Genomic DNA, 25,045 nt, shown 5'->3' with positions numbered 1-25,045 from the left:
GCTTAGTATCAAGCTCCTCATTGACCAAGCAAAACATCCTGTCTGGGCTCTTCATCAGCAGGATATAATACCAAATCAATCTTCCTTCAGCTGAAACACACACATCTCTGTGTTCAAACATAAAGAGGCTTCGGTTACCTGCAGCTGTGCTTTCAACCCAGTAATTAGACCGAGGTTTCACCTCTCACATTATTTCCCCCGTTTTATTTTGGTAATTCTGTCTTTTTTCTTTATTGCATGTAGTTTTACGTCACCCGTGTGTTGTTATTGTGATTCTGTTCATGTGCCTCGTGTTCCCCAGCTGCTGATTTCCCTGGTTAATATTTCAGTTTTGGTTTTTTGATGCCACCAGGAGACGTAGTTAGCAGACTTTGAGCTTCATCAGCTGCAGCCAGTGGCTCTTTCACTGCTGGAGAGAAGTGTTGAACTGAAGCTGTGGCTCTCCCCAGATTACGAGCCGATCTTCAGGGGGCTGGCCATGAAGGCCCTAGGAGACAACGTTAGAAAAGCAAGGACAGGGGACGTATCAGAGGACCGCGGCGCTGCTATTCAAATACACTTTATTAAGCACGACCACGGACATACAAGCAGAAGTTTTGCCATTGTTCCAGCCTGAGGATTAAACTGCACAGGAGTCACTACATCACTGTGGTTGTTACTGACTTTCTCTGTTATGCTGGGCTTGAAGTTACCATGGTGATTTAGTCAAATAACCAGGTTTGTGAGTTTGAGCTTGACTTGTATCACAGTAACACATTAATCTTGTTTCACACCGGAGCGCAGCGTGTTTGAATGAATCCAAGCACAGCTCATACTGACCGTGGTGGCGACTTGGACGTGATGTAACTGACGTCATGTGTTCATCTCAGTTTTTATTGATCAAATTCTAAATTCTGTTGTGACTGTGGACAAAATAACTGCTTGCTGTGTTATTTCCGTTGTGCTGAATGTGTTGGACACATCAGTCACTTCCCCTCGTTGACCCAAACGATACCTTTTGTATTTTAGGCTGTCGTTTTGATTTCACGGCCCACAGTTGTTCTGATATGTTTTTGCCTTAATTTCCTCTCCAGCTGTTACAGTTAAGAAGAACTAGTGCTGCTAGGCAACTAGTTATCCAACACTTTACCTTTTAAGCTAAAGCCTTTAAGGACAGAGACGGTCACTTTTAACTGCTCATTAATGGCTTTCAGCCCTGCTCTATAGAAAAGTAAATGTGTCATATCAGCAACACAAAGCCATAATAGGAACGAGGTGATGTTTTCATAATGACGTCACGGCTGCGACGTGTGAAGTGCAGAGAAGGACTTAACTTTATTTACAGAGTGGCAAAACCAAACACAAACAAGAGCTAAACATAGGCTACACTGAAAACCCTAAACTGAGAGCACGACATGCAGCGACCACATGCAGAAAGCTACACAGTAATGACACAGACAGACCAACAACAAGCAGGAGAACACACAGGGCTTAAATACACACAGGAGCAATCAGGGAAACACAGCTGGGAGAAATCAGAGCTGATGAGACAAGAGGGAAGCAAAACCACACAGGACAGGGACTATCAAAGTAAAACAGGAAATACAACAGGTATGCACAGACACCAGCTCAACACTAAAGCAACAGACATGGCAACAGGGAGAGAACAGAGCCGTGGGACAGACACAGAGACACAGAACAGAAACCAAACTCTGAGGAGGAAATCCTAAGAAGAATGAAACATAACATAATAATCATCAGAACCAAAACCAGTCCACAGGCTCAGGACCACACATCAGCCATCATGTCATAAGATGACATTTCTTTTTCTCCTACATGGAGAAAAATGCACAAATGAACATTAAAAAAAAGAGAGAAAAACATTAAAACTGATGTTTTTTCATTACACGTAACTGTGAATATGGATAACGTATGGTATGATGTATGATTGATCACTTTGTTATGGAAGTTTGTTTTCACCACTGACAAAAATATTTTTGTCGTTCATGAGTCAGAATTATTATTCCAAAATTGTGATTTTCTCAGTTATGAACTATATTTGGAGAAATTTGACATAGTAAATCAGCATTTTGAGATAAAAATCTGAAATTATAGCTGCAAAAATGCTGTTTATTTATTTATTAACAGAAAGAAGTTTTCATACTTTCTTGCTCAAAAATCTGTTACTGGTTTCAAAAAGTCAAATGACAGAGAAATATTTGAATAAATGGCATCTGTGCTTTTAAATCCTTGGAGTAAAGCGACAGTAATAATTTGTAATGATTTCATGATCAACAAGATAAGATGTGACCATCAAAGAAATCCTTAAACAGACTGAGACTTCATCTAAAAGCCAAAGCTGGAAGTATTCTGCCCTCTTGTGGGGGAATTTAATAATACCACAGATGGGATTTTCAGCTGTTGAGCAGGTTACCACAGACTACCATATGAAACTGCACTAAACCTAATAAACCTACCTTGAAATTCAGGGTGCGTTTGATAATGTAGTACAATCATAGTCAAAGGTTTTGAGAACGACACAAGTTATCACAAAGTTTGCTGGCAATCTGCATGTACAGCAGAATATTATCACGAGTGATCGAATGCGTGCATGTGTTTCATCTTTGCCATGAAAATGAACATACTCCTATAAAACCCATTTCCACTGCCACAGATGGACTCTGACATCATTAGTGATCCTCTCATTAACGCAGGTGAGTGTTGATAAGAACATGGCTGGAAATCACGCAGAGTTTAGATGTTCTTCCTTTGTGAACTGGTCAGTAGTTTAATCATCAGACAATTAGTGCGAGGGTCCCTGCAGGTGTCTGCATGCTTGCCTGTTTTTCTGACCGCACTGGTTTGTCTGTGGAGACCATTTGGGCGTCCTCCAACTTTAAGCAGACTGCTTGGCTGTTGGGTCTCCAGCTGTCAGTGTTTGTGTCCACAATGGAGTGTAATCAAGCCCTTAGAATAGCAGACTGGATGCTTTAAATGGAGGGTAGTGTTTGAAATCATCGTCCGTCCTTTGTTAACCATAGTTACCTGCAAGGAAACATGAGCAGTCATCCTTGCTTTGCATAAAACGATACTGCTGCTAGTAGAAGTTCAGTTGTTGTGAAGAAGGCTTTCGTGTCCAGCAAGCACTGTCTGCTAAAGGTAATTCAGCTTCAGCATCGGGGCACTACCAGTGCAGAACGTGGTCAGGAATGCAGCAGGCAGGGGTGAGGACATCTGCATGCACAGTGAAGCAAAGGCTTTTGGAGGATGGTCTTTTTTCAAGCAGGCCAAAGAAGTCGCAACAAAAACATGGAGGACAGACTGGCCTTTTCTCTGTTTGGGGCATCCAGAAACATGACTGTGCAGAGAGGAGAAGGTGGAGTGCTACAATCAGTCCTGCATCATGCCAACAGTAAAACACCCTGCTACCATTCATGTGAGGGCTTGCTTCCCATCCAAGGGAGTTGACTCACAATTTTGCCATGAAGAACACAGCCACAAATAAAGACTAAAACACCCTCTGAGAGCAACTTCTCCCAGCCATCCAAGCAACTCCCGATCCCCCGGAGGTCCCCGTTTCCTCCTCAGCCACCGGCCAGGCTTCCTGATGCATTCCATCTCCACTGCTGCTGGCGTTTTGTCTGGTCTCCTGGCAGACTCGCTTTCTCCATCGATGCAGGTCTCTTCCAGTAAATCGTCTCCTCAGATCTCCTGCCAAGCCTCACGTCTTCTAGTGCTGGCCTCCAGGGTTCCTTCACCTATGTCGCTGGCTACCTGGTCAGCCTCCAGAGTTGCTCTGTCTATGTCTAATACATTAAAGTATTTACTAATTTTACATTTTTATTATTTATTATGGGCAGCATGCGCATGGTGGTGCAGAGTTTACCACCGTCACCTCTCAGAAAGTACTGGCTTCAGATCCACACTGGGGCCTTTTTGTATGGACTTTGTATTGTTCCCCCCGGATACTCTGGCTTCCTACCATAGTCCAAAGACATGTATGGGTTAGGTGAATTAGTGAATCTAAATGGACTGTAAATGTAAATGTGCACATGAATGGTTATGTGTCTCTATCCTTGTGACAGGCCAAGTTGTGATGCTACACAACTTCAAAAGCATCTCCAAAACTGCAGCTCTTGTGAGATGTTGTCAGTCTGCAGTGTTCAGGATCTATCAAAGGGGTCCAAGTAAGGAACAGTGGTGAACCAGCGACAGGGTTATGGGTGGCCAAGCCTCAGTCATGCACAGCTGTCCCGCTCTTATTCACACATGTATTTTATTTGGCTTCTACTGACTTTCGTTATTCTTGTCTCCAGAGCATACCTCCACCTCTCCAGCTTCTCTTCCAGCTCCTCTCAGATCACAGCATCATCTGCAAACATCATAGTCCCTTCATACCCAACCTCATCGGTCAACCTGCTCATCACCACTGCAAACAAGGGCGGGCTCAAAACTGACCCTTGTAATCTCATGTCCACCTTGAACACATCTCTCACTCCCACTGCACACCTTACTACTGTCTTGCTGTCCTCATACTTCCCTGGCACTCCCGACTTCCTCCTGCAGTACCAAAGTGCCTCTCTTACCCTATTATATGTTTTCTTTAGATGTATAAAGAGACCTCTATATTTGCAGCACCGCCCTGCGTCAGCAAACTCAAAGCAAACATCACACCTGTAGTGCTTTTTCTTCGCATGAAGCAATTATATCAATTGCACAATGTCCACCCTAGAATACTGAATACTGGGCAGCTGGTATAGGTTTGTTCATATGTTTCGTTTTAGGATTTTCATCGTGTGTTTTCTGTGAGCGTGTTACTGAAATCAGGCAAATAGGTTTGTCTATCATCCAAGCATCAGTATCTGTATTTGAGAAAGAATTACAGGTGATATTTGGATAGCGGGTCCACTACATTAGATTACATAAACTTGTACAGGTGTGTATGGAAGAGGATTAGTGCCACTGGAAATAGAAAAAAGTGGGGGAGTCCTTTTTTTTTAAAGAATTCTGAGCAAAAAAATCCCAATCCTCTTCTGCAGGTGTGCACGGCATTTTGTTCACTACGTGTTCTCATTTCACTGACTGAATAATGCTAATCAAATGTGCTAGCTATAATAGGAAGTTTGCATTTTAAAAATACACGTGCCTTTTGCCATCTTTGAGTCAGGATTTAATTTCAATTCCTAAAGTACAAGTGTTTAGTTTAATACAAAACAAACAAATAAAAAATCCACACAAAAATGACTAAAAAAGTCACCAAACAGAGAAAGTAAGCAACTCTTAGAATATAAAGCAAAGCAGAATTTTTTGATGCAACAAGACTTAATGAAGAACTAATCAGCTATTTCTCTGCATGTACTTAATTTTTTTTTTTCATAAAACATGTTTAGAAAAACATACCCTCGCCCGTCAACGTTCCTCCACCTCCTGGTTATTGAGTCTCCATTATAAAAAAGCATCTACGGGAATTTTATTTTGAAGGGTATGACCGGAAGTCGTCGCTCTATCGCCACTGACGCGCTGTGCTGCATAGCAGCTGCGCGCTCTCACGTCCAGTGTTTGACAAAACCTTCTTGGTTTGACTGCGAGCAGAACGTGCGCGGCGGTAATGGCTGCCAGGGAGAGTAAAGAAGACAACAAATGAACCCCCGAGAATCGACTCGAAGGTGAGCTTGATAACAGTCGCGGCCCGACAACTGTTGTTTCTTCTACATATCAACTATTGTCTCGTCTGCTGTAGCTACTTGGGTCGCGTGTGTGTGTTTTGAGGCTGGATTTTTTTCTGATGACACACACACACACACACACGCACGCACACACGCGCGCGCGCACACGCACACACACACACAGAGGACAATAAACTGTCAATACCCTGTGCTTATCACGCTGCCCCCTCTGTGCCCCGGTGCTGGTACCGTTAAAGAGGCATGGACTTGTCCTAGCTAGATGCTCGGTACCACCGTACGTGTCAGTTGTGCTGAAGATATATGGACTCATTGTTAGCTCAGGTTAACGTGATTAGCTAACGTTAGCTGAGCAACAACATCGTTAGCTGACAGTAGGCAGGCCGGATAGCTGTTAGCCTCTTAGCCAATCAGTCAAGTGGATTTGTAATCAGCCCCTTAGCACGCTGGCTACCGCTCCTTCCGTCCGGGAGTCAGCCTTTCGCTGCCGACTTTTGGGAGACATCCATCAGTTCCGAACCTGTCACTGTCACCTTCCTTTAGAATGAAGTTTTCTGATTAGTCCAGTGAATATTGGGATATAGACAGGTGTTTAATAGCGGCCATTCCCAGGATAACAGGCAGAGTTGTTACAGTGCTAAGTTGTGTTGTGCTCCAAGTCGAAAGAGCAACAGCCCATCAAGTGAAACAACGCTAACATAAGTTGGCTTCATAATAAGAAGAAATGGTTATAACTGAGCTATTATTGACATGTGACCAAGTGACTTTGTACACTGGTGAGTTTTACTTATCGAGTATTGCTGAAACAGTATTCCAATAGCCCAAATCATCAAATACTATGGATTTATTTTTTAAAATCCTTGTCAGTTGGTGTATAGAAAAACCAACTGAGAAGGATGGTTTGCAGTCCATGTTGCCTGTGCTTAGTTTTCTTATCTTAAATATATACTTAAAAAAGTACTTTCTAATCTGATTACGACCCAGCTCCTGTGCAAGGTGATGTAACCCTGTAGTGGTGTCACGTTAACACAATAGTTGTACATGGTGTTGAATCCTGTTTACACAATGGAGCAGCAGAGGGGTATGCTACAAACTGAATACTATACAGGTTTCCTCCTGTGTTTGTTATTAATTGAAAGTTAAAACTGCTTTTTTTAATAACAGGAGAAAGGAAGGGGCGGGGGCACTTATCTTTCACTTCTCCACTTATCTTACATGCATTGGTGTGTAACAGGCTGCGCTTAAGCCATATTACTATGGTGGTATTAATAATAATATTAATAATAATAACAATAACATGTTGTTATATCCTAAATTTTTATTTGCTGCCTTGTTGCTGAGACACAGTAGGACTCTTTGTTGCATCACTTACTCAACAAGAAAAAGTAATGTCTGCAGGCGCCTCTGTCACTGTTTTACAGCTCACTGGGTAAACAGTTATTAAGTAGTATTTATTTACTTTGTTGACAGCTTACAGTTGTCACCCAATTACATTATATCTGTAATCTTTATTTTTGCCGTTCTAATAACTGTGTAGTTACATTGATTGTAATCTGTCCCTGTTTTTAGTCCTGTCCAGCATTCAGCTGTCTGTTCTATGCCACTGAGTTATAAAGTAACAATAATCAGAAGTATAGTATGATTAATAAAAATGAAGGGAAAAAGAAGTATTGATAGCTCATCAGTGCAATCTCAGGTCACGTCTTCTTGAAAAATATGAGCAGTGTTATAATGTTGTACAGGTGTAAGTGACAGGAAGGCTCTGTGTGGGAGCTTCTCGTAGGGAGCGTTTCCTCTGCTGTCCCGTCACGGCTCAGTCACATGAACGTTCGCTTAGTTGGTGATTCGTAGATACTTGGTTTCTACCTGAACTGTCTGCCAGGCCTTTTGTTAAGAAGCTGAACTGTGAATGGTTGTTGCAGCTAAACTAAGAAAACTGCAGAAAATGATGGTTTGGTTGACTGTAGGGCTGCCACGATTTGTCGACTAGTCACGATTACGTCGACTATCAAAATCGTCGACGACTGATTTAATAGTCGACGCGTCGTTTGAAGCTTTGTACGATCACAAAAGACGCAGGAATAAGTGGCAGGATTTAAGAGTGTAATAACGGACTGAAACAGAAGATGGCAGCACTGCATGTACAAGGATGTCAGCTACCGCTAAACCCCGAAGAAGAAGAAGAAGAAGCAGCTGTGTCCCAGAATTCATAGCGCGGCCCAGCTCAGTTTCCAACAATGGCGGCAGCTAGTTAGTTTTAATGTTACTCTTATTATTCTTTCTGGGTCACAAAATAAACGTTTAACATATTTTCAGGCGAGAATGTAGCTGTGTAAACCTCAAATATCTGCTCAGTTTATCAAGACACCACATATTTTCAAAAGCGCTCCGACGTTTTCGGAGGCGTCTGTTACCCACTAGCTCGTTAGCGAGCCGGGGGCTAGGTCACTAGCGCCGTGAGAACACTGGACTCCCGGCAAATTGTTTTCAAACCCACCGCCGTCTTTCGCTACTCAGGTTAAACATGATATATGAGTCACTTAGATAACTTAAAATGTTGTTGTTTGGCTTTTTTTTTAGTATTTTATTTGTTCCTGAGTAAATCAGTTTGTCTGAGATTAAAGTTATAGTTTTTACACAGCTGAATAAACTTCAAGCAGACAGCTGATTATCAGAAGTGTGAGATGCTCCAGAATATACTCCAGTGTCCTGTTATATTTTAGATAGCAAGGAGTTTATTAAACTTCACCGAAACAATCTGCAGATTTCATTAAAATTTAATAAACTATCATCTTGTCTTTATTTTTAGTTAGCACAGACCTTAAACACTTAAAGCTGTAAGCTAATGATAGTTATATAAGAGCAGATGCTGCTGGTGCAATAAGCTGTACCTGTACGTCCAATGGATGATGATCTGATTAGTCGACTAATCGCAAAAATAATCGGTGACTAGTCGACTATCAAAATAATCGTTTGTGGTAGCCCTAGTTGACGGTCTATATGAAGGTAATTGTGCTGTCAGTTCTACAGCCTGCTGTGCTCGGGTCAGAGCGACATCATCACACAGGTCTGTGCTGGTCGTGCGCCTGATGTTTTTTGTGACCTTGTGGATTCATCCACAGAAATGTAAATTGCAGTGCACCAAGTATGCAAGTATGCATGTCCCGCATGCAGCCTGGCTGTGACGTCTCCGGCTGTCAGTGTCTTTGTCTCAGCCGAGTAGGATCCAGGCTTCACACTTCCCAGGAACACAGTGTGATCTCAGCTGGCTTCAGCACTGTTCAGGAGCACACAGATGTTAATATGAGCAGTGAGGAGAAATGTGGACCAACTATCACGAGCTGTGGTCTAAACAGTTTAAACATGTAATCTCCAAACTGTTGCTTTCAAGAATGTTTCTGTGTCCTGAATATTTCACTGTGGACTGTGGACATGTTACTCACCCACAGTGTTTGTCATTGCTGCTGTTCTTTGATTCCAAACAGCGTTTGGATTCCTCCATTGTTTTTACTTTAGTGAGCCAAATTGTTTTTCATGTTTTGGGATAAAGTCTTAAATCATTACGCTGGTGTTGCAAAGTCACAGCAGACGGACAGACACAGAACTGGTTTGGTGACCTCAGAGAGGCTGCAGAGCAGAAACACGACTCTGCTGGTAAAGAGTGTGAAGTTGAACTGTGGGCAAAGAGACTCAGAGGAGAGGCACCTGACAACTGTTTAGGTCTTTATTTGTCACAGAGTTTGTTGTGTTAACTCATTCACCCAACGTTTGCGTGTTAGGTGAATGAGAGCAGGAGGCACAGCTCTCTGGGAGCTTTGTGGCAGGAAGAGCACCCACAGTAAACATATTTACCATCTGCTGTGGCAGCCCCTTACAAGAGCAAGAGTAACTTTATTGATCTCAAAGGGAAATTCGTACGTCTGACATAGATCCTGAAAAATGGCTTCTCCAGTGTGTCCAGTCTTTCTGGCTAAGTAAGGGAGCAGCTTGTACTTTTTATATGCGATTCTTTATGAGTTTTCACTGGGTGGATGCAGACGGACGTAGCTTTGGAGTCACAGTGAAGCAACCCTGGATAGGCGAAATGATTTTCCACCAGGAGACAATAATACCTGTGGTTGCAAAAAGACTTGTGGTCCTATCAAAGTCTATGAATCATGGGCTCAGTCACTGGAATCAATAAGCCTGCTTTGTATTTGTGGGTATTCGAGTATCAGAAAGGAGCATTACCTGTGGGGTTGTCTTTGGCTAATGATTTGCAGTTGACAAGTTGTTAGCTAATGAGTTTGCATTGGGTGGCTGCGTCCATGCGTTATACACTCCATGGGATCATACTAGCATGCTAGCATGTCAACAGAGTGCAGAGGGCGAGCTTAACTCTCACAATATGTCTCCACAGTGAGGACTAGGATGGTAAGCAGCCAGCCGAAGTACGAACTCATCCAGGAGGTGGGGCGTGGCAGTTACGGTGTGGTCTATGAGGCAGTAGTGAAGCGTACAGGGGCAAGGGTGGCGGTGAAGAAGATTCGCTGCCACTCTCCAGAAAATGTCGAACTGGCCCTTCGGGAATTCTGGGCCCTCAGCAGCATCCAAAGCCAGCACCCGAATGTCATCCACCTGGAGGAGTGTATCCTGCAGCGGGACCAGCTAGCCCAGAGGATGAACCACGGCTCCAGTTCGCCGCTCTACCTTGAGGTGAGAACACATGACCCATGGGATCAGTCACGATCACTAGGGATGGGTATTGATAAGATTTTCACGATTCCGATTCCATTTTCGATTCTGTTTAACGATTCGATTCTTTATCGATTATTTTTTAAAAAGGAGAACACTAAGGTCGATTAGCTCAGAACTTTGTTTTATATCTTCTCTTTGAACAAGAGACAAATTTAGGAGTAACATGGCCTTACAAACCCAACACTGAGATCTTAAGAGATCCAGCCTACGGCTCTTCAATGGGGTGTCACAGGGTCCCCAGGAAAAACATTGTAAATGTAAAATAATAAAATAAATATTCTCCTGTAGCAATAACAAAGTATAACATAAATTATTCTGTAGCAATTACACATGAATATCCAGTAATGTCCCTGCCTACAATTAAACACATTCACTTACTGAAAATCATCTGCTGTGGCAAACGGGTGCAAGCCTTTGACCACAAACTGAGTCACTGCTCGGTGACGTTCGTCTATCCTGGCCTGAAAGGAGACGCTACCGGCAGACTGCAGCGAGAACTGCCAGCATCTGAGCCACACTCTGTCTCATCATGGCCACCTAAGTGCACAGTAATGGCAGGTTTGTAATAAGGCAGATCATATATGCACTGTTAGTTGATTATTTACCTGCCGCATTAACGGGAGAGGACGTGCAAACGTTACCACTGCTGCTGGGCTGAGATTCACGGAATTAAAAACACGACATTCATTTAAGGTCATCGCGTGTTTTGTGAGCAAATGCTTTTGCATGTTCGTAGTGTTTCCTCCCTTAAATGAAATCTCTACTTTGCAAGTATTGCAAGTTGCCCTGTTGTCATCCGTTCTCGTAAAGTGTAACCAAACTTTTCAGCGTTTGAGCCGCCGTGTTTCCTGCCAGGTAAATGACGCTCCGCAACGTGGGGACGTCATTCGGGGCGACTGGAATCGATAAGGGAATCGTTTGCAAAAATGGCAAACACTTCCAAGGAACTGAAACAGTGGGAACCGGTTCTCAGCAAGAACCGGGTTTCGATACCCATCCCTAACGATGGGTGTAGTTCGTCTGTGTTTGTGTTCACTTTTTATAACTGCTTCACTGTATAAGGTAAAGAAAATGACTGTTTTAGTCCTAAAACAGTCATTTTAACAAACAGTAGTAATAATATCAGATCAAAATGTGAGAATTCACAAGTTAAAACGAGTCAAACACAGCTTGGTTTGTAACAGATGTTCTGATTGTTCTGTGGGTATTTCTCTACACAGCTAACCCAGCAGAGAAACTGTGCTCTTGTAATTCTGTTCATTGCAGTGAGTTTGTCAGAGCTGCTCCTTGTTCTCCACCTGTTGTGTTATTTCTTTACATAAAAATGGACTGTGGAACAAAAATAAAAGCAACGGTGAGCTGGTGCTGATGTTCCTAAATAAGAACCTGTGATTACGGCTCCTACTGTTCTCACGAGGACGCAGCAGCAGGGAGAATATCGTGGTTTGATCCTGGAGCTGAAGCTGTGTCACGGTCGCTTTCATACATATTACAGGATGTCAGTGGGTCAGTTTGAACCACAGCTGAGGAGGCAGAGAAATCACTTCACAGGGCCCAGTGAGCCGCAGCAAAGTTTACCTGTGTGCTGTTTGACTATTTCCATGCCGATGTCTGTTCAGTACAGGTGTGCGGCTTGAGCTGTGAGCGCACTTGTTGCCAAATCAAGTGACCTGATTGGTCGGATTGTTTATTGGGATCCAAAAAATTGAGCTGGGTTTGAAAATGCTGCGAATTCGTCCAGTGAAACTATACAGTTGTTGTGAAAGACTACATTGTGCGTCCATTTGAGAAGGCCTTTAGATATATGATCTACCAGTTTACACATGGTGGTCGGTGATATTACAGGCAAAGAACGTCACACGCACATATGAAGGTCAAAGTCCTCTTGACACACAAGAGATTATTTCCTATAGTAGTGCCACGATTGGCCCAAACCAAACAGCATATCAGGACAAACCGACCTATCGTAATAGAGGATGATGACTTAGGCTTGCTCTGCAGTCTGAGCTTCTTGCAGTCAGTGAGCTGCCGTGCACTCCTCTGTACAGCAGAGTGTCCTGGAGGTCAGTTGTCAGGATGCTAGTTTTGTTTAAACATGTTACTGATCCTGAGCTTAACTTTGGCTTAAACTGGGCCACACAACAGGAGTGTGACTGTAAACACAAACTACAAGAAATGAACAAATAAAGGTGTGTCCGTGTCCACACGTCAACATGTGACCGCCGACTGGCTCCGTTACTGTGGTAGGACCTGCAGAAAGCTGCAGATAAACAAATGTCCAGAAACCTCAATGAACTTAAACAATGTTATAAAGAAAAATGGGGCAAAATTCCTCCACAGTGACGTGACAGACTGATAAATGCAGGAAATGCTGCTGTAACGGTGGGTCTAGCAGCTGTGAAACCACGAGGCAAAGAGTCCTGTGAAAGCAGCGTGTGCAGGTAGAGTCTGCCTGCTGATGTAGTGAGCAAGCGACCTACTCGGCTATTTGAACACAGCTCGTGTAAATGATAAACAGGAAGTGCTAATCTCAGACTTCCAGTATTTTCTGTTTGACAGATGTCACTGTGTGCATGTAAATGCTTTTACAGAGCACCGCTCTGCTAATGGCTTCTGCTTGTTTTTAACTTCACATTAGTTCCTGTGCTGACCTCGGGGTTACAGAAAAAGGAATCGTGCTCGGAGCGATCCTGCAGAAGTGAAACTGAAATCTCCCGTTGGCTCATGCCAAACTCATCTTGTCCCCTCAGCCAGTTAAACACACATTGATCAAAGAAGTAATACAAGTTCAGATGTGATACTTGATGTGACCAAAACACACGATTCATTCATGTGATTGTCTTTATTTATAGATGCATTCGTCACACTGTTGCCCAGCAGGTGACTTCCTGCCTTAGCGTCCTGCAGGTTGTGATTCTTTAAGAAGCAGGACTTGGGAGGAAAAACCAGTTTGTCAGGTACTGGACAAAAAGGCTCTCCAACCAGATAAGAACATGACAGCATCTGAGGTGATAGGAGAACACAAACCCTCCAGTGTGCTACGGTGACAGTCAGACGTACAGTTTACACCTGACAACATTAATGCTGATGCAGAGTCTGATTAATCAGAATACTTTATTGATCCCTGGGGAAATTATTTCTAATGCTTCAATGCTTCGATGTTGACTGAATGAGCTTATCCATTTATAAACTGTAGATTGTGACTTACACAAAGGCACTTGTAAAAATTTAGTTAAATGATCTGATCTGATAGTTAAATGTTTATTATTTTTGACTCCCATTTATTCCTGAGTCAGAGGGAAGCTCGGTGCTGTCATTGATTTATCCACGTGTTGGCTTTTTAGACTCAGACTCTGTAGTTGCTGCTGCTGCGTGGAGCCGACAGTTTCATGTTGTTAGCGTGTGCAGCCTGTTAACATGCAGTGTGCCTGATTTTGCCTTCAGTTTGCTTTGATGAATTTAAAAGACCCTTTGTGATTGTTTATCACCATGCTGGGCAATATTATATGAAGCTTTATGGAGGTTTAGCAGTTCTTTATAACTTCATGCTAAAGTGATAACAGTGTTTGAAAGCAGAACCTGTTTTAGATCAATAATCAATAATGTGCTTGAACTGTAGCCAGTGAATTATTTCTCAAATATAATCTCCGGCACTTAGTGCAGCACTTCAGAAACCTTTAGTTTTCAAACATGTGCTGAAGTTGGTTAAAGGCAGGATGCACAGGTTAGAGCCTCGGGCATCGTGATGATAACACATCGTTCAGCTGTGATGCAGTGATTAGTGAAATGTAGAGCTACTAATAAATCTGCCAGGGTGGAACATCATCATCATCATCTTCTTCTTTCAGCTGCTCCCTTGAGAGGTCACAACAGCTGATCATGTGCCCCCGTCTCACGCTGCCCCTAACATCCTGTTTGGCGCTCTCAGTGTGTTCTCCTGTTTTACAGCCATAAAGCTTCTCTGTGGTGTCGTCCTCCTGCCTCCAACATCGCCGCTGACACAACACTAAGATTTAAAACGTTATAATAATATCAAGGAAAAAGAAATCACAAAAATCTAAAGATGAGAACAAATTAAACATTAACAACATTGTTTAAAAGTTGTATTTGTGGGAAACAGCAGACTAACACAATTACACAATACATTTTGTTCTGTTTATTATACTTTATGTTGATTGATTTATGACGACCTGAATCCGACCGATAACCGCACTGATTCAGTGGGTCGTCAGTGGGCAGCTTTGTGTTTGTTGGCGAGGTGAGACTGGAGTCATGTGTGCTGCTGCCTGCCGTGCATTGGCTGCGCAGTATGAATGTTGGAGCAGCTTCAGGAGCTCTCCACACGCCTGATTACTGCCTCTGAGCAGCTCACAGGGCTGTTTTGAAGCCGTTCATTCACCTTTTGCAGTGCTAGCACTGGAAACTTTCCCAGAATCCTTTTATTCCAGCTCTCCTTTTTTAGTTGTAATATTCCAGTACATGCTTACAGTACAGTGAGTGATAATGGGTGGGAGTATCTGACCACACCACTTGTGGGATAATTTGCAGTATGTGTTTGGGTGGTGAATCCTCTGACAACCATCTGTTTAACCCTTGTATGGTGTTCGGGTCTGTGAGACCCGTGTTCAGTTTTTGTCAAAAGAAAAATTAAACAATTAATTATTTTTTCACGTGTAAATGTGTTGTGTCTTTCCACTCACTCCACTTGATTATAACTGATTTATTTATAACATTTTATATAAAAGAAAAACGAGAAGCACATTAATTCATAAATGTGATCTAACAAAGGTAAAGGGAAAAAATTAACCATGTTTGCTGTTCATATGTCTTGTAATTGGGATGAAGTAAACATCTGTTGAGTAATTTAACATAAAATTGTTTGATAGTGTTAATTTGGAAAGCCAAAACTCTAGCGGGTCCACCAGACCCATGAACACCGGCTGAGTAACAAAAATACGAACACCACACAAGGGTTAAAACAAGTTTCTGCTACTGTTTTTATGCTGATTTAGATGATTTTCAGCAGCACATTTAACCTGAGCTCTTCCACAGCAGCATTTTAATTTCTCTTTGATATTTGGCCCGATTGGGTCCCGATGAATGTAAAAACAAAGAATTACCAGATTTTATTTTATTTTTTTACCTGATTTTTGTTTCTAAGAAGAATGAGAGCCACATGAGGATATTAGTTTAAAATTTCAGTAGAACAGTAGCAGTATAACGTCCCCGTGAGTACATATCAGGCCCCTGTAGAGCAAAATTGAGTATTTTGGTCTAAATAACCCAAAATGTGATGTCCACATATGTGGACCCAGGTCCTAGGAGGTTAAAGCATTTCAGTTGTGATTTCAAGAGCTGTTATAAGTATTGGGACAAATGACATTGCACAAACTTCAGTGGCCTGATTTAAAAAAGAAAAAGGGTGGCTGCCTCCAGGACCTCCAGTAAACCTCTTGGTGCTTTTGAACTGTTGGGGAAAGAAAATCAGGGAACAGACTCCATGCAGTCGGGACTTGGATTAGGCCACTGCAACACCTGATTATTTTCTTTGTTAGGCTCTTCTGTTGTTGATTTGTGTTTGAGATCATTGTCCTGCTGCAGAAATGTTCCCCAGCTTTAGCTCGCAGACAGAAGCCTCAGTGCAGAATACAGAGGAGTTGGTTGTTCACGCGATGCCTGCCAGGTGCCCACGGCCCATACAGTCACCCTTCCACAGCCATGCTTGACAGCTGCTAGGAGATGTTTGTGCTGATGTGCTGTGTTTGGTTTTCATAAAATATGATGTTATGGCCAAATATCTCCCCCAGGGCTCTTTCAGAAATCTTGTGGTTTGCTCGAATGCAAACTTTGAGGCTTCTCCTGGTAACTCTCCCAAACGTAAAAGTTTACTATGCTAACTGAGGCGTGTAGAGTCTGAGCTTTGTGTAGCTGGGAAGCGATATAAGGTAGCATTGTGTTACATTGCTACACAAAGATACACAACATAGATTAAAGTGCAACTGGGTATCTCAGATATATCAGTCACCATTCACCTCACACGTGTGGTGTCGCGGTACTATTTGGGAAGAACGTCCCATTCCAGATGACTTCTGTGGTTACCGATCCCCTAGGTAGATATTCTCACCCATTAATACCCCTAAATATATATATATGGCCCAAACGCAGATGAACAGAGTTTCTTTAAGAGAATTTTTGATCTGCTCCCAGATAATGATCCTAATATAATAGTGGCTGGAGATCTTAACGGTTATCCTGACCCCTTCCTAGATGGATCATCTACACAATTAGTGTCAGAAACAGCTTCTTCAAAACGTTTAAACAATCTTCTTAAAACCAGGGACATGGTAGATATTTGGAGGATTCAACGTCCTACAGGTAGAGAGAACTCGTTCTGCTCACATGTTCATAAATCTTATACCAGGATCGACCATTTTCTGCTGAGCTCACGTCTCATTTCTCAAGTCGCCAACTCCAAGTATCATAATATATTAATATCTGACCGTAGTCCCTTAACAATATCATTAAATCTTTCACTTCCAAAACAGTGGGGATAGGTGTGAATGCAGGAGTGACTGTGAGTGTGAATGGTTGTCTGTCCCTGTGTGTTGGCCCTGCGACAGACCTGTCCCGGGTGGACCCCGCCTCTCGCCCTATGACAGCTGGGATAGGCTCCAGCGCCCCCCCCGCAACCCTGAAAAAAAAAGGATAAGCAGAAGCGATGGACTTCCAAACAGGTTTACTCTTGGCGACTTAACACTAACCTTCTTAAGGATGACATTTTTGTTAAGAATATAACCTGCAAATTGAAGAATTACATAGAAGTAAACGATAATGGTGAGGTATCCGATTCGACTTCATGGGACGCACTGAAAACTGTTTTGAGGGGCGAAATAATCTCTTACACATCAGCTCTTAAAAAAGAAAGAGAGAAATCAACAGTGTTCCTCCTGACCTGGATCGTATCAAGTCTCTGCATCTCCTGTGTGTTATAATGAGATAGTGAAATTAAAATACGAATATAATGACATAACGAGTGGCCTAGTCAGTAATCTACTTTGGAAATTGTGACAAAAGCATTTTGAGTTTGGGGATAAACCTGGTATGTTGCTATCACGACAGCATAGCAAGAGCAATACACAGCATCAAATCCAAAACTCTGCTAACTAACCCACTTGATATAAACCGTCGCTTCAGCGAGCTCTGTAGTGAGTTATGTTCTCTTACGCATAATATGTTACAATCTGATCTTAATGGCTTCTTCGATTCTCTCCCATTGCCTAAACTGAGGAACTCCGACTGGGATTATCTTGAGTTTACTCTTCAGGAGGTTATCCAGGCTATACAATCATTCCCTGATGGCAAAACAGCAGGACCTGATGATTCTATCACATTTTGCGACATTCTTGCAGGATGCTGAACAATCAGTTCCTCTGCTCCTCAGCCTGATCACAGCTTTTGGTAAATTATCAGGATAAACCATCGACTGGTCAAAGAGTGAGTTTCCAACAACAGCTCGCCAGAATTCCTGCAGCAAGTTCCATTCAAAGTAGTTAGGAGTATCCTTTTTTTTCTTGTATTGTGAAGTGCAAATTTGTTTGAATTAATTGGGGTTTTTTTTGTAACGCATCAGAGTTACAAAAAAAAAAAGATCAAAACAACAACAAAAAACCATCCAAATGCTCCAGACGAGGAAACTGGCCGAATGTGCTTTCATAGAGCCAGTCACAGTTTAGCTCAGTTCAAAGCGTCGGGCTGACAACAGTCCCCTGTGACGATTTATGTTTTAAGATAAACATGCTACAATGTTGTGAGAGGGAGTCGGACTTGAATAATTACTAATGATTAAATGAGGACTGGTGTATAGTAGGGATGTGTGCTGTAATAGTCTAATGGCTCTACACTACCAGCATTGGGCATCAATTATAAACTGCTGTTTCCTAAATGTTGTGCAGCCATCTGCCACCAGAAAGAGCATCTATGTTGAGACACGCCATAAATGTGTTGATCTAGGCCGTATGTCACAATCGTTACATGGAAAATGCCAGCACTGCTTATGTGCACGCACTTTTCATCTTCTGTGTTTCTTCTGCAGCTCGTGGAGACGTCTTTGAAGGGCGAGATCACCTTTGACCCTTGCTGTGCCTACTATTTGTGGTTTGTTATGGACTTCTGCGACGGCGGCGACATGAATGCCTACTTGCTGTCTCGCAAACCTAGCCGCAAGACCAACACCAGCTTCATGCTGCAGCTGGGCAGCGCCCTGGCTTTCCTGCACCGTAATCAGATCATACACCGTGACCTCAAACCAGACAACATCCTCATCTCCCAGGCCTGCACGCCAGCCGGCTCGTCCGAGCCCACCCTCAAAGTGGCTGACTTTGGCCTGAGCAAGGTCTGCTCTACATCCGGGCTCAACCCCGAGGAGCCGGCCAGCGTCAACAAGTGCTTCCTATCCACGGCTTGTGGGACGGACTTCTACATGGCCCCGGAGGTCTGGGAGGGCCATTACACAGCCAAGGCAGATATCTTCGCCCTGGGGGTGATTATCTGGGCTATGGTGGAGCGCATCACCTTTGTGGATGTGGAGACTCAGAAGGAGCTGCTGGGGAGCTACGTGCAGCAGGGCTCGGAGATTGTGCCGCTGGGAGAGGCCCTGTTAGAAAACCCAAAGATGGAGCTGCTGATCCCTGCCCGGAAAAAGAGCATGAACAGCCACATGAAGCAGCTGATCAGGGAGATGCTGTCGGCCAACCCTCAGGAGCGGCCCGACGCCTTTGAACTGGAGCTCAGACTGGTCCGCATCGCGTGCAGAGAGCTCGACTGGGACACGTGATTGACGAGCAAACGTCACCGCAAACTCGGCCGCAAAGCACACGCAAACATCTCATCAGCTGCTGTTAACAACGACGGTCACATAATGGGCAACAGTCATTGGTTGTAATATTGATTATCCTTTAGCCACTGTTCAAAGCACCCACGGTCTACGACTTTATATTGAAGGGGGGAGGTGTCACATCTGCTGCTCCAAACTGCAGCCTAGTCTCAGGCTAATCACAGCTTCCACTTCATTTCATCTGAAGCATGACGGAAGAGCAGCGTGACCCTAGAAACTCCTGCTTTCAGGTAGAAAAGACAGTCAGAGCCTTTGTCTTCAAATGCCACCCAAACCTCGGTGCTAAGTGTTACTAAATGCAATATGAGACATGATCCTGTGATTTCTTGTGCTCACATTCACCCAAAGGGCCGACACTGCATCCAGCCACCTCATCGTGCTGCGTGTTGCTGCAAAGTTGTTTGTGGGTTTTACAATTTACATGAAGATTGGACTCAAATACAAACATGCCCTGAATGCTCAGGTATTAATGGTGTACAGCTCGATGGTGTTTGAAGACAAAAGCTCGCTGTCGAGGGACGTTCTGCTCCTTGGTCGTGTGAGGGGGAAAATAAAAACTTTGGTGCTTACATATTAGTAACATGGGTGGGGGACTTTTTTTTCTTTATCAGCAAGTGTCCAGCCAGCAGGGGCTCGTGGTTGGGGGTTTCTCCCCTTTGCAGACTGTAAGATAGGCTGGCCAGTCGCAGACACACCCCTGGCCGCATGATCAGAATGTATAATGATGGAGAGCGGTCCCTGTTATTAACATAGAGCCTTAAACACAGAAATACTTTTAGCCCTGAGCACGTCATCCAGTCAGTGAGGCAGACAAAGGATCATTCAGGTTTATTACATGTTTGTTCCAGTCTGTGGTTTGCACCGAAGCCCCTTTAGACTGAATTCTGTCATTTCAGGGCATCTTTACATGACTTCAGTCAGATAAGAAAGACTGCTGCAGAAAAGGACAAGACGGAGTAAGACGCTGTATTTAATATGTTTAATATCCTTGCAACATGAGGCACGAGATGGTCAGCAGAGAATCACGTATATCTGAGGTTTACCAGCTGGTTACTGGTCATAGGTGGCCAGCTGAAAACAGTCCAGTTAGGCTCGACTGCTGACCAGTTTGTGGCCTCTGGTGTCGACTCCTAATTATGTCAGCAGGTGCAGCACTGCAGGCTGCTAAAGCCGACCAAAGTCAGGTAGATGCATCACCAAAACACGCTTGTATAAGTCTTGTAGCTGAAGTTTAATATGAATGTGATACACCTTAAAACCACCATGAAATAACACCGTGATACAAATGTTTTCAATCTCAGAGAGTTGGGAAATCCCCTTAGTGCTTCTTTATTAAATAGTTGTCACAGGCGAAGCCCTGATCTGTTCCAGCCTGTAATCATAGAGGCTCTGGCCTCGAGTTTTACCCTCATAAAGGCGACTTTGTGATTAAGGAGTTGGATTATTGGGACACCACTAATGAGAGCGATTACTGTTGTTCTTACTTTAATATGATCATTGTTCAGCGTGCATCACACCCAGTAGGAATAATGGAATAATAAATCCGAATGATCCTTCACAAAGACAGGAATCTGAGCTGTGGTGCAGTCAGACTCAGTGTTGGGTAGAAAAACCAATAATGTCCAGTTAGACTGTTTAAGAGTGCTGACACAAGTATTCACACATGTTCACACCTGATGTGTAAAAGGGACGAGTGGAGCAAAGCACTTACAGTTAACACGGTTCGTGACGACCTCCTGCAGTGTGTGCTGCAGGCTGATAACCACGCAGGTATTTGTTTTCCAGGCTGTTGTTAGTTATGCACGCTGCAGCTCATCTTCAGGAAAGGCGAGAGGAAGAGCATCAGCACTCGCCATCCTCCAGAGGATCTTCTCTGTTTTCGTTGACGTGTAAAGCTCTTGTGTTTTGTATGTGTTTAACCTGATCTGCTCTCACTGTGTCACTGCCTCCTTTCCTCTGGCTCTTACAGTAATCCTGCTCTTCATGCTCCTGACAGGCTAATTCTAAGCCTATTAAGCTGCAGCGCTTGGCACAGGATCATGCCTGGGACCCTTTTGCCTTTCAGGTTATACATAATGTGTGTACTTTGACACATTTTAAATGAAAACAGTGAAAACTCACAAACATACAATGTCTTTGTTAGCTCACAGCTCTGTAACTGTGGCAGACCCCCCCCTCATTCATTTCCCCCATGCTTTTAGCTCTGATAGCTTTATTCACTGGCATCGTGCGGATGACATCGGCCTTGCCGTCATTTTGACACTAGAGTGACCTCACTGATATTGCACTCAAACACCTCATTGGCAGAGTATGTGGTTGAGATGCACAGCGTCTCGTGAGCCTGCAGCGCTTTTGGTACAACCAGCAATACCACAGAAATCAGTATTACAATACTCGGACGACGTTTCCTTTGCTTGCGTTGGGACTCAAATCTCTCATATGTGGATGTTTAGGGAGTCGTTTCTGGTCGACAGAGGCGTTTGCCAAACTAATGCTTGGTCTGGGTTACTCACCTTTGATTTTTGATGTTCATTTCCTTTGCACATGTGTAAATACTGTACAGGTTTATGTACATGTGACTGAGTGTGCTCTGTTTTCAAGAGCTGGATTGGTTTGACATGTAAATTTGCTGTGATGACTTCAGTTTTCCTTCAGCTCTTGATTCAGCACTGCTTTCCTTCAATCATTGAAAAGATGTGATATACTTACAGGTTAATACAGTTGGTGTGCTAGTGATAATGTATGTACGTCATTGGCCTGTTGTTTGTGGTTTTGTGTAAGCAAAAGCTGAAATACAACACGGGTCAGCTCAGTCCTCCGTTTGTCTGCTACCAGGTAAATGGTCAACAGTCACGTTCAGCAGGGGTGCACTCGTGTAAATGCTGAACGCCTCGTCGACGGCCGCTGGCCAAACGGCCGATGAAACTGAGGCTCGCGTGATGGCGCAGAGCCTTGTATATGAGATTCAGTTTCATCCATTGTGATTGAATTTTATTTTTCTCATTCAAAAACAGTGAAGCGCTGGAGAATCCAAACGTTCCCCTGGCACAAGGGGAGTAAATAATAAAGGAGAGAAACCGTAACAGCTTCTTTTTGTTTCGAACCTTTGGACAACGATGCTCATACCAAGCACTGCTTCGAAGTCTCAGACATGTCCGTTACTGAGTGGGCTTAAAAAAGCTCACCAGACAGTGAGAGAGACTTGTGCTCAGTGCTGCTAACACATACAGAGCGTCGGATCGATGGTAGAGGGACTGACGGTTTCCCCGTTTACAACTTTCTAGCATCCCCCTAAAGCAGATGTGGCAACTCCAGGCCTGGAGGGCCGGTGTCCTGCAGGTTTAAGATGTCCTTGATCCAACACAGCTGGTTTGAACGGCTAAACGACCTCCTCAACATGTCCTGAAGTTCTCCAGAGGCCTGCTAATGAACTCATGTGATTCAGGTGTGTTGACCCAGGGTGAGATCTAAATCTGCAGGACACCGGCCCTCCAGGCCTGGAGGTCCCCACCCCCCAACCCTAAAGGGACAAGTTCCAATAATGGCGTAATCACAGAGCTGACTTTCGTCTTGTCTAACAGAGCAGAGCACTTACTATAAATCCAACAGTGGTGGAGTGTTTAGAGCTCGTTATAATGCGAGCCCAGGTGGAGTCGCTGTCAGCACAGCTCACGTAGCTCCACGCTGTGCTTAAACCTGAGCGGCTAATTCGCTGCTAATGCTAACTCTAGATCGTAATCCAGTCTCGGTGCGTCCTGAATCAGTTTGATAAAACACGTCACAGTTCAACAGAACCACAGCAGTAACAGGTCCTGACCTTTGCTATCGTCTGTGCTGTCCTGTTGTGGGTTGGATAACGGGGGAAGCTGCTCAGTGGGATTTCAGCTGCTATACTTTCCATGTGTGGATATAGAAATGCCCCTCACACCAATCATGCCAGCTGCCTTTAACATAAGTTTTTGAGGATGAGTTCATCCTGGAAAAATGACAAAATGTAGTTTAATAAAACAACGAACATGAATACAGAGCAGACACAAGGTTTATGGAGTCCGCTTGTCCCGCAGCACAGGAAGTGGCAGAGCTCCAGGTTGGATACTCCAAAGATTTAGATCTAAAATCTTTCACATCTTTTCTTGGTCTTTGTAAACTTTAATTGGAAGCTTTCAGGTTCTGACCTGTGATTTCAACATGTAGTCATTTTCAGTGTGCTGGTATCACAGAGTGGGCAACTTGAGGCTGGTCTAACATTAAAACGCTGGCCTCAGCACACACAGCTGGTCTATGCTGGTATCTTTTGTACTCGTGGAAAGAAGTGGGCATTTTGGCTGGAATGGAAACCTGCCAGTTTAACCTTTCTCAAAACGAATCGTGCATGCCGCTCGGTGACTGAAGTCAGCACTGCGAGTCCTGGATCAGGGCTGCGCTCGTTTCAGTTTTCCTGCTCTCACTCATCTGTACGCACAGTTCTTGCTTTCATGTCATTGTAAGATACTTTGAAGAAACGGAGTTGAGTTTCACATGTGAAACAACAGCTGTCAATCACTGTTGAACCAAGGGATTTTTAATAAAAATGAACTCGTTTAAAGTTTAAACCAAACTGAATGTGGTTTTGCTTCAGTGGTGCTTTTTATTCTGAAACACGGTTTTGTGGCTCCTGCTGGTGCGTCAGTGATCGTCCAGGTGGTTGCAACATTTTATCAATGTGGATTCAAGGTAAGTGACAGAAGAAGGGAACAAACGACATGAGACTGTTATGATACAGACTGTTGGCAGGATTAGAAGCATCACGTCTGACTCTACAGTAAACGCCGTGTGAGGAAGATGTGCTCCTTTACTCTGGTCTGACCACAGAAGCCAAGCCCGAGAATTCGCCTGTGACTGGGACTCGGCATAAGAGCACAGATACTTTCACTTCACCTTCTTCCTCATGTGGTCCAGGTAAAGGGGTTAGGAGTTATGCATCTGATAACTTTATTTTCATCTGGAACCTCAGTCAGTCTAAAATCAGCTGCTTTATGATTGTAGCGTCCTCAGGGTCTTGTATCCAAACTAAGATGGTGTTATGATGCTCACCTTTCATACAGTCTGTGGTTATAATATCAATAATTCTTAATCCTGCAAAGTTTTGTCAGAGTTTATCTAATGAAGCTTTATTAAGGTTTTCTTGCATTTAGGCTGTTGGAGTTTGGTGATGTGATTTAGTTCAGTCTTTTTAATCTTGGGATGATTCAGCTTGAAAATATAGACGTAAACTAAATACATGCATTGCTTTGTATAACATGCAGCTTCATGCAAACATCATAGTTGAACCAAGTATAAGTATAAACCTAAAAGTTAGGCGAAAACTTGCATCATTTAATTATATTTGCAGTGTCAAGTAAAGAAATGTCAGGCGCTCAAGTCTCTTTTCGTGTCTTTTTTCTGAAAGTTCATGGTAGTCGAGTCCAGCTGTTTGTTTATGAAGTCAGTAGGTTGCCGCAGTAATTTGGATTCATCTCTCCACCCTGAATCAACTTCAAGGCAATCCATCACATTTACAGGTCTGTGTAGACTGACTGAGGGAAGCACATTCAAACTGCAAGAAAAGGTGCCCCGGCATGCATCGTGTCTTTGTCTTCCTGTCAACGGATATATCTCAACCCAGCCTGATGGCAGGCAGTCATGTTGTGAAAGCAGGAAGGAAATGTGTGTTTGGCACAACAGCAAACAGAAAGTAAGGACTTTGAAGTCTTTAAAACCAGCTGGCTTTACT

At 43.5% G+C, this 25,045-nt stretch overlaps 1 protein-coding gene across 1 annotated transcript; it reads left to right on the top strand.

The window, feature by feature from the left end:
• Positions 1-5,483: 5,483 nt before the first annotated feature.
• Positions 5,484-21,775, top strand: pdik1l (PDLIM1 interacting kinase 1 like). Its single transcript, XM_080863765.1, has 3 exons — positions 5,484-5,645; positions 10,063-10,358; positions 18,493-21,775. The coding sequence occupies exons 2-3, from the start codon at positions 10,074-10,076 to the stop codon at positions 19,231-19,233; spliced, it is 1,026 nt and encodes a 341-aa protein (XP_080719891.1). The 5' UTR covers positions 5,484-5,645; positions 10,063-10,073; the 3' UTR covers positions 19,234-21,775.
• Positions 21,776-25,045: the final 3,270 nt, after the last annotated feature.

This window comes from Rhamphochromis sp. 'chilingali', assembly GCF_963969265.1.
Source record: "Rhamphochromis sp. 'chilingali' genome assembly, chromosome: 17".
Taxonomy (NCBI): domain Eukaryota; kingdom Metazoa; phylum Chordata; class Actinopteri; order Cichliformes; family Cichlidae; genus Rhamphochromis; species Rhamphochromis sp. 'chilingali'.
Note: the sequence above shows the minus strand (reverse complement) of the source record. Positions and strands in the feature narration are given on the sequence as shown.